At 59.6% G+C, this 14,981-nt stretch overlaps 5 protein-coding genes across 5 annotated transcripts; 3 read left to right on the plus strand and 2 right to left on the minus strand.

The window, feature by feature from the left end:
- Positions 1–284: 284 nt before the first annotated feature.
- Positions 285–3,794, minus strand: PAN0_008d3655 (mRNA-methyltransferase; the record flags this gene model as incomplete). Its single annotated transcript, XM_014801156.1, has 1 exon — positions 285–3,794. One exon carries the CDS (start codon positions 3,792–3,794, stop codon positions 285–287), a length of 3,510 nt encoding a protein of 1,169 aa, XP_014656642.1.
- A 492-nt stretch (positions 3,795–4,286) lies between these two features.
- PAN0_008c3656 (isoleucyl-tRNA synthetase) lies at positions 4,287–8,314 on the plus strand (the record flags this gene model as incomplete). The annotated part of the gene is made up of 7 exons (XM_014801157.1): positions 4,287–4,399; positions 4,499–4,595; positions 4,684–6,948; positions 7,034–7,393; positions 7,488–7,674; positions 7,759–7,871; positions 8,060–8,314. The coding sequence occupies 7 exons, from the start codon at positions 4,287–4,289 to the stop codon at positions 8,312–8,314; spliced, it is 3,390 nt and encodes a 1,129-aa protein (XP_014656643.1).
- Positions 8,315–8,866: 552 nt separating this feature from the next.
- PAN0_008c3657 (uncharacterized protein) lies at positions 8,867–9,241 on the plus strand (the record flags this gene model as incomplete). Its single annotated transcript, XM_014801158.1, has 3 exons — positions 8,867–8,907; positions 8,976–9,124; positions 9,216–9,241. The coding sequence occupies 3 exons, from the start codon at positions 8,867–8,869 to the stop codon at positions 9,239–9,241; spliced, it is 216 nt and encodes a 71-aa protein (XP_014656644.1).
- Positions 9,242–9,497: 256 nt separating this feature from the next.
- Positions 9,498–10,711, plus strand: PAN0_008c3658 (uncharacterized protein; the record flags this gene model as incomplete). Its single annotated transcript, XM_014801159.1, has 3 exons — positions 9,498–9,689; positions 9,782–10,169; positions 10,254–10,711. The coding sequence occupies 3 exons, from the start codon at positions 9,498–9,500 to the stop codon at positions 10,709–10,711; spliced, it is 1,038 nt and encodes a 345-aa protein (XP_014656645.1).
- A 529-nt stretch (positions 10,712–11,240) lies between these two features.
- On the minus strand, positions 11,241–13,634 carry PAN0_008d3659 (uncharacterized protein; the record flags this gene model as incomplete). The annotated part of the gene is made up of 1 exon (XM_014801160.1): positions 11,241–13,634. One exon carries the CDS (start codon positions 13,632–13,634, stop codon positions 11,241–11,243), a length of 2,394 nt encoding a protein of 797 aa, XP_014656646.1.
- Positions 13,635–14,981: the final 1,347 nt, after the last annotated feature.

Genomic DNA, 14,981 nt, shown 5'->3' on the forward strand with positions numbered 1-14,981 from the left:
CGACACGGCTTCGTTTGGACATCCCTGATCCATCATGCCCCGATCACGAACGCTTGCGGCTCGCAAGCAGTCCCAGCAGGCGGAATCGCAACGCGTGTCTAGACGGCAATTTGAGACCACAGTCAAAGTCAGAGATGGCGCGAGCTCGATTGGCAGACTTGATTCTCCAGCCTCAGGCAGGTGTTGGACGGTCACAGGCTGGCAGACACACTGCAACGGTGGCTGCTCGAGGTAAAATTTATGAGCACCTTGCCGCGCCAAGAATGGTATGGTGGCATGGTGGCCTACATCTTCTCGAACGCGAACCCAAGGTACAGGGTCGCTGCTTGCCACATGTCTTCGTTGACGTTCAACGTGCCGTAGTCGTCCACGACGCCCATCCTTTGCAGCAGCTTGCCATACTCGCCCTGTCGCGACCCTTCGTGATAGATCTCGGCGAAGTTTTTGCGGTAGATGCATCGCAGTCCCGCTTCGTACGCCAGCTCTTCAAACACGTCAAAGTCCACCACGTATTCGGGCACGTTCTCCACCGCATCCTCGAGGAAGAACGTGTATCGGTTGCCAAATGCTGGCCACGATTCCGTCTGATCGAACATGACCTTGTAGTATCGGTTGCCAAACGAGCGATCCTCCGGATGTCTGCTGGCCGCCATGCGGTCGCGCAGCTCGCGGCTGTCGGGGATGGTGCCGATGAACGTGCCCCCCTTTCGCAGGTAGCGTGCAACGTTGTCCAGCATGATCCGCGCCTTGTCTACGCTCTCCCATGCGTAGTGCATGCAGAACTGCAGCGTCACATTGTCAAACATGGGCTCCAGCAGCTCGAGCGGGATGACGTCGGCGAGCGACTTGGAAAAGCAGTCGAATGCAAAGAAGTCGCCGGGGAATCCTCGGTTGCTCTCCTGGTGGCGCGCGATGGCCTGCTCGATCGACACGGCGGCGATGTCGGCACCCACCAGACCACTCGGGCGCACCTTCTCCCACTTTTTGAGGTCGCCTCCCTTGCCGCATCCGAGGTCCAACACGCGTCCTCCGCGTGCTCGGGCGCGGCCGTCCAGATGAGGATCGCGTCCGCGCGCAAAGGTCCCGACGAGCACCGACTTGACCCAGTTGTTGAACTTGCGCAGAGCGATGATGGGCGACTCCTCGCGACCGTGGATTCCCACCTCCCTTCGCTTGTTATAGTGGTCCGCCACCTCTTCGGCATCCTCGAGGGTCTCTCCGATGGCCCGCTTCTTGGCTTCCACCGCGGGGCGGTCTCGACTGGCTGAATCGCCCCCCTTGCCCGACGAACGCTCGAGTTTGGACATAAAGTCGCGCAAGATCCCGTCCAGCGGTTCTCGACTGTCTGTCTGCTGCTGTCGTTCCCACTCGCGACGTAGAGGGTTTCGACATTGCGCGCGCTTGCGATCAATCTCTTCGATGCCGATCGGCCTCATGACCTGCCTCGGCTGCGAGACTCGCCGTGTTGGTGCATATCGAGGGAAAGGTTCGATGGCAGCGTGCAGGTCTGTCTCGCTGTCGACGGTCTCTTGGCCCTCTGGAGCACGCGCCGATGCAGGCTTCTCCGAGGCATCGTCACGAAGCTCGGACGGCGCAGAATGGTCTTGACCCTTAGCCAGCCTCGATTCTTCATTCTCTGATGCCATGTCATGGCGAGAAGATGGCCGAGCTGACGAGGGACCGTTAGCGTCACGACTTTCTACCTTCCAGTCAGCTTCCTCTGACTGCTCGTGATCCACTTTCTTCGAAGAAGAGACTGTGCTAGGATGCGAGGTTGCATGACTGTTACCGATAGCCGCTTTGGCGTCGTGTAGGTCATCGTGGCCCGGAACCGTTGAAGTGGGCGTGCGCCCGTTGCTGTCGTACCTGTGCTCCGGCTCCCTATGGTCATACGTAGGCTCCGGCTCCCTATGGTGGCGCCCATTCGACAACGAGCGCTCCCTGTCCTCTGCGATGCTCTGCCTGCGCGAATGCGGATGTGTGGCAGCATCGTCGTTCGAATGCATAGCAGCGTCGTAAATCGGTGCAGGATGTGCTGATGGGTACGCACTTGACCGGTCGCTCCCAGCTAGTCGCTCAGCCGCAAGCGGCGTCCGTCCAGCGGCATACGAAGCTTCGTGGTGGGAATTGCGATGGTGCACCTCGTCCATACGCGCGGATTGTGTCGCATGTTCGTGCTGACGCAGATGGGGACTCGTGAGGCTGGCCGTGGCCTCACCTGGCGATGCATGATGGAGCGATGATGCTCGTGGGTCGACCATGGGGAAGTAGTTGCTCTCCGCTTGCATCTCGACCGAGTGGCGCGGATAGGGGGCGTTTGGCGTGTGCGAAGGCACGGAACGTGAGCCAGGCGTGATTGGATAGCCGCCGAGGGAGGCAACGCTTCCTGGCGTGGTAGGAATACCGTTTCCGGGTGTGGGAGGCTGATGTCGGTGGATGGCATGCCCTGGGCCTGCTAGGCTTCCTCGTCGTGGAGATGCGCTCATCAAGGGCGGAGGCATGCCGGCAGGAGAGGCTTCGTTATCGTCAGGATGCCATGCCTGCGCAGGCCCGGGCACGAGAGACGTGCGTGGATGAGGGTTATGCAGGGCGGTGGGCGATTGGGGCAAGGGCACGCGCCTGGTCTCGGGCGAGCGAGAGTAGGGGAGCTCGGGCACGGCGAAACGATGCGATGGCGATGGCTGCAGATGCGCATGTACGTTCGAGGCTGGACTCGATGAAGCGCTGGCGTGAGCGTACGAGTTGGACGCCGAACGCGGCAGGTGGCCATGGCCGACGGAGCCCGAGTGCGATGCAAAACGAGCTCTTTCGGCAGGATGGCCGAATTGCGAGGATGCGAGCCCGGGACTGGAGCCGCCTCGGTTGAGAGTGGATAAGCTCTGTGGGTGTGCACCGGGTGGATAAATACTCGATGGCGAGCCTCCTCGGTATGGTCCGGCGCTGCTAGCAAGCGACTGGTTACCAAGGGACTTGTCGCGGCCATGCGGACCCGTGGTGGAGGCTGGATAATGGGAAGATGGCGGGCCCAGGGGCGAGATCTGGCTTGCGTGAGGCGGGGCGGGATGCGAGACGTGAGAGGCTATGGAAGAGTGCGAGCTCGACCTTGGCCTATCGTGAAGTGCGCCGGCGGTGCCGTCGTTGAGCAGATGCGCCATGCTTGGGCTGCGCTCGGATCGATCCGGCTGGCGTGGGTGATGCGGGGAGATGCGCGAATGCGACGAGCTTGGGTGGTCGTGCGTCGAAGTGGCGTGGAAGCCGCCGGATGCGCTGCTGGACCTACTCATACCATGACCAGCCGAGGTGTCGTCGGCGTGACGCTGGGGCCATCTGTGTGCTTCGCGATGCCTGTCGTGCTCGGCGTCGGACATTTCGCTGACAGCGATGAGGTCGGCGATGGAAGCGCTACGGCGAGGCGGAGGCTGCGGTGGTGACTCGGCATGATGCGCTTGATGGTGGTACTGGTCATGACGCGGCGGTCCATAGTCGGCAGCGGAAGGAGGATACGGGGTGAACGAGGAGCGAGGAGACACCGTGGCGGGGCCGGAGATGATATCGTGGACGCTTGGTCGACGAAATCGGGTCTCGTCGTCAGCACATCCGTCGTAGCGGCCGAGGCTGTTGCCAGACAGACTACGCGGAGGTGCCGACGTGTCGTCGTAGTGCGAATGCGAGTGATGCGGGTAGGCCGATGCAGAGGATGACGGACGAGAGTCGTTGCCGAAGTGATGGTGAGGCGGTGGAGGCGAGGACCGATCCGACCCGCCGGCGTCGCGGACGGGATCGTATCCGGGCATCTGGACGGCTTATATCACGCCTACTCTGTCTGTCGCGCAGATTGGCGAGAGGCAGGGGAAAGGCACGGGAGGGCGACGTTCGAACGGAGGCGGAGCAGGTACCGCGTTCGAGTTCAAAACAAGATCAGGTATGCGCCATGCTGAGGGACATGGATGGCCTGCGGAGGAGACGCTGGGCGTCGGTGCGGAAGCGTGGATGCTTGCCGTAGGGTTCTTACTTAGTCGACATGGCCTGGTCGAGCCAACGTTGCTGATGCTGGGGAGGCGAGGATGTTGAAGATGGTGGTGAGCAATCGAGGTTTGGATGCAGGGCCTGGCAGACCTGCAAAAGTGCGCTCTCGACTCGACGCGCCCCTCGGAGCCGATGCGAAAAATTCACAGATTGTCGAGTCGTAGCGTCACAACAGCTTTTTGACATTTTTCCAATATCCGAGAAGAAGCCCGCAAGCCTTTTTTTTCTTTCTTCCGAGCCCAATAGACCGGAACTCGGACATGGTGCTGAGCACGGAAGAGCCGCTCCACCTTCCCCGTGCCTCTCTCAACCTTGTAACGGCACCCGGAGCACCATCTCGTCGTCGTCAAGCAAAGCGGAGCGAGGGCTACAGGTCAGCAGAGGGCGAGCCAAAACACAGTAGCCGAGCTTGAGCTGTGCAGCAAGACGGATCGATCGATACTTGCCATGTCTGCGCTGCCCTTCGCCGCAGCTCGTGGTGGCCCATCGTTGGTGGGCCGTCGCTTGCTTTCGAGCCGGGTCCCTGCAGCTCTGGCCAGGCTTCCAAGATCGCTCCTCGATCCAACAAGGTCAACCAGACTCGTCTTCGTCTCATCCACGAGCGCTACAATCGCCGTCCGCGCCCTCCACGCATCCTCTGCCTCGCTCAAAAAGCAGGAGAGACGCAAAGACGCAGATGCCAAAGAGTTCTCTCATACGCTACAATTGCCAAGCACTCCGTTCGGAATCCGCGCAAATGCTGCTCAGCGCGACCATCTCTTCTATGACAGAACGTGTGGCGAGCTCTACGCATGGCAGAGGGCCAGGCTCGACTCGACTGGCGATTTCGTCTTCCACGATGGTCCGCCATATGCCAACGGTCACCTCCACTGCGGACACGCTCTCAACAAGATCCTCAAAGACATCACAAATAGATACCAAGTGCTCCGCCGAAAGCGCGTCCACTTTATGCCAGGCTGGGACTGCCACGGCCTCCCCATCGAGGCCAAGGCGCTCGCCAACGTCAGTCCCCAAGAAAGACCAAACTGGACGCCAAAGGACATTCGCACACGCGCACGTCAGGAGGCGATCAAAGCCATCGAGACGCAGAAGCAAGAATTCCGCACATTCGGCATCATGGCCGATTGGAGCAACACCTCCACCTACAGGACGCTCGACCCCGCCTACGAAGCGCGTCAGCTCCGCGTCTTTGGCGAAATGGTGCGCAAAGGTCTCATCTATCGCCAGTATCGCCCCGTATACTGGTCACCCTCCAATCGCACAGCACTCGCAGAGTCGGAGCTCGAATACCGCGACGACCACACCAGCAAGGCCGTCTATGTCGCCTTTGATCTCATCGCCGGCCCCACGCTTCTCGAAAAGCTGGGTCCGCACGCCGATCACGCCCGTCAGCTCAAGCCGATCATTTGGACCACAACGCCATGGTCGCTCCCTTCCAACATGGCCATCAATGTCAATCCTGACCTCGAGTACAGCATCGTTCGTCGGACCGACAGTCAAGGACCCTGCTACCTCATCGGTTCCGACAGGATCGAAGCGTTGGAATCTCTTCCAGTCGACCACTCGCCCGATCATGACGGCGACTCGCAGCCTTTCGGGCCAGTGGAGGAAGTCGCTCGCATCCGAGGCACAGATCTTGCCGACAGCACCTATCGATCGCCCCTCTCTTCATCCGATTCCGCCGCTCGACCGATCCTCATGGCTGACTACGTGACGGCACTTTCGGGCACGGGCCTCGTCCATTCAGCTCCAGCCCACGGCGCAGAGGACTACCAGATCTGGAAACAACAGGGTCGACTGCAGACAGATGGCATCTTCTCCCCTGTCAATGATGAAGGCTGCTACTCTGCCGAAATCCTGCAGCTGGATGCCTCCGAGTCGTCAGAGTCGAGAGGTGACACCTCCATTGGGCGGCGGTTGATGGGCAAGGAGGTGCTCGGCGAAGGTGCTCAGGAGATCATCGGCATCCTCAAGGAACGGGATGCGCTCGTGTGTGCTCACACGCTGCGCCACAAGTACCCATGCGACTGGAGATCCAAGCAGCCCGTAATCGTGCGAGCCACGGCGCAATGGTTCGCCAATCTGGACCGCATCAAGCAGCAGGCCATCGATGCGTTGCGCGACGTCGTATTCGTCCCTGCCAACTCGCGTGCGCGACTCGAGGCCTTCATCACGGGACGCTCGGAATGGTGCATCTCACGCCAACGCGTCTGGGGTGTGCCCATCCCGGTCCTGTACGATGTCGCCACCGACGAGCCGCTGATGACGGTGGAAAACATCGAGCACATCGCGTCGGTGCTCGAAAGCAAGGGAACCGACTACTGGTGGCAGGCGGATGCCCAGGAATTCGTTGCTCCTCAGTATCGCGACGAAAAGCGATCCTGGCGCAAGGGCGAGGACACGGTGGATGTTTGGTTCGACAGCGGCACATCATGGGCCACCTTGAAGGATGAGCTCGCGCTGCAATCCCTGGAAAAGAGCTCATCGGGCCCATCCAGCATCGCCGACGTCTACCTGGAAGGCTCAGACCAGCATCGTGGCTGGTTTCAGTCGTCGCTCATCACAGCCGTTGCCACGACGCCCGAGGGACAAACGCCCGTTGCGCCGTACAAGACGGTGGTCACGCACGGATACGTGCTGGACAACGAGAGCCGCAAGATGAGCAAGAGTCTCGGCAACGTCGTCTCGCCCTTGACCATCATCAAAGGCGGCAAGGGCGCCAGTCAGCCGGCCTACGGCATTGATGTGCTGCGACTGTGGGTGGCGCGAAGCGACTATACCACGGATCCACCCATCGGCGACACGATCATCGCAAAGACGGCCGAGACGCTGCGGAAGCTACGAAACACGTCGCGATTCATGCTGGCGAATCTGCCATCGGGGCAGACGGTTGCCCCGCTGGAGAGATCGCAGATGAGACTGGTAAGAATGCGCATGCTAGCGGCGAACACCCAATCTTTCACACAGTCCTGCTGACCTCTGATATTCATGCTTGATCCTTGAACAGCTCGACCGGTTCGTGATGCACGAACTGTACTCGCTGGAGCGAGCGTGCGCTGCAGCGTACGAAGCGTATGACTTTGCGCAGGTGGTGAGGCGGCTCACGGAATTCGCCAATGCGATCTTGTCGAACCTGTATCTGGATGTGGGCAAGGACTGCCTGTATCTGGATGCGGTGGACGACCCACGCCGTCAGACCATGGTGAGCGTGATTGACGCCATTCTGCGAACCATGACGGGGATCATGGCTCCGATCACGCCGTTCCTGAGCGAAGAAATCCATCACTTCCGCAACGGTGCAAGCAGCGATCCTGTGAAGGACAGCAAGGAGGCTCCCTCGGTCTTTGCAGCCGGTTGGCCGACGCTGGTAAGTGCTAAAAAGCTTTGGAATGCACGTGCTTTCATCGAGAACGCAAACTCACCCTCGTCTGGGACCTCTTTCGGCCCGCTCTGATTGACAGGACGCTCAATGGAACGACACGACTACGGCCGGCCATTGCCATGAGCTGCTGAAGCTGCGCGATACCAGCCTGGTCATGATCGAAGAGGCGCGACAAAGTGCGGGCATCAAGACCTCGTTTGAAGTCGAGATCGATCTGATCGTTACCGAGGATCAGTCGCAGGTCTCGACGATCTTGCAAGCTCACGGTGAGATGCTGCGTTGCCACCTATTTATGCCGTTACGAAAAAGTACTGATACCATCGCCTCCTGCACCTTTGCCATCCTGTCAGAGTCGGAACTCACCGAGCTTTTCAATGTGGCCCGAGTGAACCTGCTGCGCCAAGGTTGTGCCGGAGAGGCCGACGCTGAGGCAGCCCTTCTTTCACGCACTCTGGACTCGGGCGTATCGATGCGACTGTGCCGCTCGTCGCGCCACCGATGTCCGCGCTGTCGGACCATGCGCAGGGGAGCCGAGAGCGAGCGTCTCTGCGGTCGTTGCCAGGCGGTTGTTGATACGCTCTCAATCTGAATCACCCCGTGTATGGATGCCGTGCTCTCGTGTCCAAGTGATGTTCTGGCGCCATCATCGAGTTCGACCATTCCAACCTGTTCACCGGGCCGGTATGGAAAGGGCTCGAGTACATGACAGGACCAAGCTCGCTCGCCCAGATCTGCGCCGAGCATGCCGACCGAGCCCAGGATCCCCGCGATCGACCTCAGGCAGGTGCTTCACTACCTCCATCTCTTCTGTACAGAGCAACCGGATCTGAATTGGACCGAAGAGACATCTACGAGACCGCCATGGAATCCTCGGCTCGACAGAGGCGTCGATGGCTTCCGCATTGATACTGCCGTTCTGTAGTACACGCCGATGGACTTGCCGGACGGCCCCGTCGCCGACGTGGGGGCGGGCCGAACCTCAGTATTCTCCCTCTGATTCGACTGCCATTCCACAGAGGTTTACTGTTCCTTAGCCGCGCTGTAATTTCCTGCCTTGTCCCCTTCGAGTCATGAACAGCGCGGTTCCCTCTCTCTAGCGAGCGACCTTGCGAGGCTGCTTGATCAATTGCGTAGAACACGCCCGACAATGCCGAGATGGCGTGGGATTCGCTTATGCGCGCTCGGCATCAACCGTCGGGCTAGGGTCCTTTCCCGCCGGATTTGATTTGGATCGTACGCGGATGCCTGGCAGCACTCTCCACATCTCGTGCTCGAATGTAGCCCCTTCCCCGCCCCTGCCTTTTGCCCTAGCGCGGCCCGCCGGCTTCCGCTTCGGACGATCTCGTTGGTCTTCACGGAAGCCGAGCTAATTGCTAGTGGGAGAGGAGGTAGCGATATATACGCCACAAATGCTGTCGAATGCGATGGAATGCCTGCACTCACTCTGTCATTCGCAGCATGAGCTCCTCGGCTGTTCTGACCGGGATCGACAGTACTTGGTGAGCTTAGAGATCGGGCAGCACTGTACAATTGCCACGGTTGCGGCAGCGTCGATGCTCTACGTTAGTGTGACCGGCAATCTCTCTACAGCCTTGCTTTCCCCCTACCACCACTCCTCGTTGATCCTGCCGGGCCATCCGTCCAACTACCACGGCATACAAGCACCCATCCACGGTGCATCAAGCCCTAGCCTGGTCACTGGTCTCGCTATTCCAGGTTTCCGGACGAAGGCGAGCCGCAAATTGGATCGTGTCATGCGCAGCGTCCCAGTTGCGTCTTTCGGCACCCCGGCCTTGTCCCTACACAGTCATTGCGAACGGCCGCAGAGAATAATCTTTGCACGGACACGGTCCGAAAACGACATACGGCGTGAGAGCTCCTCGGTCAGCTTCGAGATACTCAGCTTGGAGCCTCGATACCGTCGACGACAGATCGCCGCAGGAAGACCGTCTCTCTCAGCATTTTCCGCGCATCCTAGATCAGAGTGACTTTCGCTGAAGCTTCGAGCAACCTAGACAGTCACGTTCGGAAACCTCAGAGGGCCTCAGAGGGCAAAGTGGCAGCTACGCAAGCATAAATACTGCACACCATGGCGTCACAACGCCCCGCTCGTGCTACTCACAGCTCAACTACAACGATCCGGGGAGAGTCGAATCCCTACCTGCCTCTTGCGACCAACGAAGACGTCACAAGCAACGGAATTCGACTCATGAACGAGGTCCCTAACCCACTTGACTGCACGCCAAGCAAGTCTTTCCTCGAACGTGTCGAACACAGTCAGGTAGCGACCCGAGTTTTTTGGTTCTTTGTTGGCCTTTGGAGCGGCGCAATTGTTACTTGCGTCGTAATTGTTCCGATCCTTCGAGCGTGAAGCATCTCCTTCTCGTCGCCAGCTTCTTGGCAGCTATCAGTGGAGCTTTCGCTCTGTGGGCAGCCTCGCTGCTATGGTTCAGCTTCGGCAACATCACTGGAGGTATCATCTCGATCGTGGCCAATTGTCCGTCGGGCAAAGCCTGCGCGGTCGGTGCAATTCAATTCACCATGGGCGTCATCGGAGCTATCGCTGGTGTCGTTGGAGTCACCTATCATCCTTTCAAGCGCGATTCCTCCGGTACTGCTGTGTACCACCTCTATGAAGATTCCAGGTGGTCTGCCCGCCGCCTCAAGCGAAACGAAGACCTCGTTGCGACACTGCGCCAACACGATGCTGCCGATCCTGCAAGGATTGTATTTCACCGTCGAGATGGAAGCAGCACGCACGGTTAGTATCATTTCAACCCCGAGACTCGCAGGCACCACGCCATCGGGGATTTCGGGCTTTCGCCGGCTATTGCTGAGCGCGAAGTTGTTGGCGGAAACACTGGGTACGCCGCCGCCATTCACGACGATGACACGGGCACCTACGCAAACGTGGCTCACTCGAAGGGCGACACCAACGAATGGGCCTCACTGGCTTTCGACCAACTACAGCAGGCCGGCGCCGACTCCCTTTGCATGGGCATGATCGATCCTGACAACGGCGAGGACGTCGCGGTGGTTCGGCTGCAGCCTGCAACCAACGGCGATTATGGAGGACTCGACACTGACGCGTTCAACGGGCACGGGTTCCGAAAGAGAGACTCCCAGAGGTCGACGGGGATCATCTGCCAAGAAGTATGCACCGTAGTCTCTGGACCGAAAGCTGCTTGCCTCAATGCGGAAGGCGGCTGCTCTTACGTGAATGGAGGTTGCAACCCCAATCTTGACCAACCAGCGCGAGCTTGCGATGGCGTCATCTGCGGTGAAGAGCGTCAATGCGATTGATCACCATCGATAGTCTGCAGATTCAAACCTGCCTCGGTCGCTCGGACTCTGCCGACCAGATGCAACTCTGCTCGCAGCGAGCCTCGCTCTCCCGATCCCGGAGCGCAATCTTACGGACTTAGGCGGCCGGCTGGAGTTGTGTACCGTAGGTCTGATCACCCTAGACGGACCCGTCTCTGGAGATAAGCTTCTAGCAAGAAGGTTCTCTGCACGGTTGAAGACCGCGCACACGGAGATGCACTCCATGGCTGAAGAAGGCTTTGCTTTGATCTTAACTTACATCCGTGGCACACTGGCAAGCTGACGACCGGTACGGGCGCGGCGGCAGTCCGTCTTCTTTCGAGCCGAGAGCTCGCACCGGAACGGGCGAGACACGATGACACTGGCGTGACTGGTGACATTGTCCAGGTGAAGCGCAGACACGCCTACGCCACTTGGCATGACTTTACTACAAACGCTGCAGCAGTCAGAGCCGATAGGGTACAAGTGTCAATTCCATCCTTTGTGACTTGGTGAAGCGGAGGCAGGCTTAGTTGAAAGATGCGCCTGGCACGGAGAGATCGAGCTCGTCGTTGAGGAATGAGCGTGCCCAAGCGAAGAGCTCGGGGTCGTTGGCGAGGAAGCTCCACTGCGGATGACCTGGCTCGACACCTGGAGCGGTTGCATACTGGAAAGGGTCAACTGCTACTGCGCCTGCGCCGCTTGATGGCGTCGGCACGCCAGGCGGGAGTGCAAAGTGCGAGGAGGGTGTTGTTGGGCCCGGCACGACGGGTGGGACGCCTTGTGCATGCGGGCTCGCCGAGATTCGAGGGAAGAGTCCGGCGTCGGAGCCTGGCGTCGCCGTATAGATGGTGCGTGGCGAGCTGAGGGGATGCGAAATGCCTGAATGGGCCCGCTGAAGTGAGGGTGCATGTGCCGCGCGATTGGTAGGCTCACCAGGCGACATGCCGGGAGAGAGGCGGTATCGGTGTGGCAGACGGGCGGTGCTGTCGTCGTTTGCCTGGCCGGCCTCTGCTTCGCATCGCCGACCCGAGTGGCCATAAGCCTCGTTGTTGCGATTTGTCATCTGAGTCGCGTTGTTGCTGGCTGTGCTTTGGCGCTGCGGAGCGCTGTTGCTCTCCATGTCGAGGAGGCGATCGATGTACCTCGCATAGGAGAGACTCGAGCCATTCTGATGCGGCGTCCAGTTGCCTCCTTTGCGTAGGTATTCGGAAACGCGGGTCACGAGCTGGATGATCTTGGACGAATTGATGAAGGTGTACGTCGCAGCCAGTTTGGTCAGCTTGAGCGCAATCACAACGGCGTAGGTAGCGGTGACGCAGATGGAGTTGTAAGAGTGCGCGAGACGCTGCGGTGATGTGCGATCGATAAAGTCTTCGAGATAGCGGATGGAGACCGAGTGCAGATCGGAGACGATGCGCGTGGCCATCGAAGGAGGCAGGGTCGGCCATTGCAAAGGGAGCGAGAGGAGCTGCATGCGTGCATAGCAGATGTAAAGAGAGCCCAGCTCGAATCGGAGCGGACGCGGATGGCTGGCCGAGCGTGAGGGGTTGACCACCCAACGTTCTTCCCACGACGAGAGGTCGCGATGGCATCGATCAAGGTAGTGTCGAATCCACGACGAGTCGGCCTCGTTTGAGCCTGGTGTGCTGCTTCCCGAGCCGGGGGCGGCGGTGCACCCGTTGGACGCAGGGCCGGATCGGTTGCTTAGCATTCGGAAGAGCTCCTTGTTCTGAGCAAGTTGAGAGCGGAGCTCGATGAGCGCGACAAAGACGACGTCGGTGTGAAGTGCTTCTGGATGGAGGTGCCAGCCGCGCGACGACTCGACGATGGGATCCTTGGACAGAAGCGAGACGCGGCCGGTGTATTGGGAGGACGAGGCTTCATGCAGCCAGATGTGCATCCATGCCCTCTCGCGGTTGCGCTGATGCCAGGTCTCGTGTTGCTTGGCAGCGTCGGTCTCGGATGCAGAGCCAGCCGAGCCCGAGGATGGGGTGGGAGCCGACGAAGCTTGGTTGGAGGTTTGGTGTTGCTGCGATGTCGAGAGCGCCCGGGAGTGCATGTCGAGGTCGGTCGCGACGCGGATGGCGTGTCCGAGCAAGGTCCAGGAGCGATCTTCGGACGGATTCTGGGCGGGGCGGAGGTAGGCAGCAAGCATGAGGAAGCCCTGGACGATCTCGACGGAGCGCAGATTCTGGCAATAGATGGCTGGGAGGAGCACGTTGTCGATGTGGAGCTTGAGGTCGTGCATGATGCGCGGTGCGTCAGGAAAGGCGCTGACGGTGGAAGCGAGCCAGCACATGGTGGTGAAGAGGAGGCAGGAGTGCGAGCGGATGTAGTCGTAGGTGTGGATGCGAGGATCAAAGAAGGAGAGCAGGGCCTCGAGCTTGACCATGAAGGTATTGAAGAGCGTCTGGCTGGTCTCGAGGTCCATGATGCCCGCGGCCACGGGGTCCCACTCGTCGCGCACATCGGGACGCACGATGTGCAGGTTGGAGAGGAGCTGTGCCGATTTGCCGTACGATGCATTGCTGAAGAGGGTCGTGGGTGATTCTTGGGGGAGGATGGGTCTTTCTGGGGGCAGCGGCTCGGAGACATCCATGGAAGCCGGGTCGGAGCTGGACTTGTCTTCGGCAAGTGCGCCGAGGTTGGCCTGCTGCTGGAAGCGGGCGAGTTTCGCTTTGGCCTTTTTGAGACGCTGGTATTCGGGACGGATGCAGGTGAGACCGTGGTCGAGGCATCGCTTGCATTGTTCCGGATGGTCAGAGATGCACTTGACCTTGCTGTTGCGGCACGCGACGCATGCGAGGAGCTTGGATGGATAGGGTGTCCCGGCTGCGTGGGCGGACGTGCTCGCGGTTACGTCCGAGCCGTTGAGGCCACTCGACGAAGAGGGCGAGTGCTTGATCTTGGGCGCTTTCATTGTTTCCGAGACGGCGCTGCGCAGCTGGAGAGTCGAGCGTCGAAGGTGAAGCCTGGATGACGGTGCAACGCGGTGCAACGCGGTGCAACGCGGTGCAATGCTGTGCGGTGCAGTGCAAGAAGCGGGCCGAAGCTTGGCTGCCGATGCGCAAGACTTTGAAGATGAAGTTGGGTATCGAGCGACGAGCGGGCGGAGGTTGGCGAGAACACAAGGTGATCGGATGAGGCGCTACCGTCGTGAAAGCGTGGATGGGAACATGCCGGTGACCTAGAGATGCGCACTGCTGCCGGAATCAGAGGATGCTGGTGAAGCGTCACCAGGATGTGTGTGGCAAGACGCAAAGAAGGAGGAAGCCGTCGTAGGCGCAGACATCAGCCGCGCTCGGCTCAAGTTCGGAGGAGCGCGTCCGAAAGGGTGGAGGCAGCTCAAAAAGCTCAACGCGCCGGCCGAAGCTCCCACGTTGTGCCGCCGCGCTCGGCCCCGCGCACATGCGTTTCCCCGGACTTTCTTTCTCGCCAGGCTGACTTACCGGGATCCAACGAGGTCCGAAGACTTCTTTTTCGCACCGACAAAACGCGGACGCGTGAACTTTAATGCCTGTCAAAAAATCAAACACAAAAATTGGACCGGATTCAGAATCTTGAAGGATGAAACTTTAGACTTAGATCATTAGTCTGTTAGAGTACGCCTAGCCCTAGCCCTAGGCGGCGGCGCATCGCTCGGTGGCGACGGGCGATTCCTTCCTGCCAAACGGTGGGCGGCTCCAGCTGTCCGTCGGTCCAAAGGACAGGCAAATTTACACTGCTCCAGTGCCGCAACGGACAATGTCAATTTTTGGGTGGAGGGACGGGCGATGGGCAAGGGACGCGTCAAAATTGCAAGGAAATTGGCTGGGCAACGGACAAAGTGGAGGACAGGTCCAGTGCCCGACGGACAAATCCAACTTTGACACTGGTGCTGTGCCCAAGGTACACACAGCTTCCCGTCAGTCCGTTGGTCCGTCAGTCTGTCGGTCTGTCAGTCTGTCGGTCCGTCAGTCTGTCGGTCCGTCAGTCTGTCAGTCCATCAGTCTGTCGGTCCGTCAGTCTGTCGGTCTGTCACTTACCCATCAGTCACTTGCCAGGCGGTCCACAATTTTCACCGCCTGTCAGACCACCTTCCCGTCCACAATTTTGTCAGTGCGTCAGCTTCTCACTGCGTCAACTTTTCTGCCCATTGGCTAGCTCCCCTTCTTTTCAACCGCGCCGGACTGAATCCCTTTCAACTGCGCCGGACTGAATCCCTTTGTCTGCCATCGCACAATGCTTTGCCAACACCATCTCCCTTTGTCTCTGAGTAGCGCGCGGA

This window comes from Moesziomyces antarcticus (assembly GCF_000747765.1).
Source record: "Moesziomyces antarcticus DNA, scaffold: scaffold_v10008, strain JCM 10317, whole genome shotgun sequence".
In the NCBI taxonomy this organism is placed as follows: domain Eukaryota; kingdom Fungi; phylum Basidiomycota; class Ustilaginomycetes; order Ustilaginales; family Ustilaginaceae; genus Moesziomyces; species Moesziomyces antarcticus.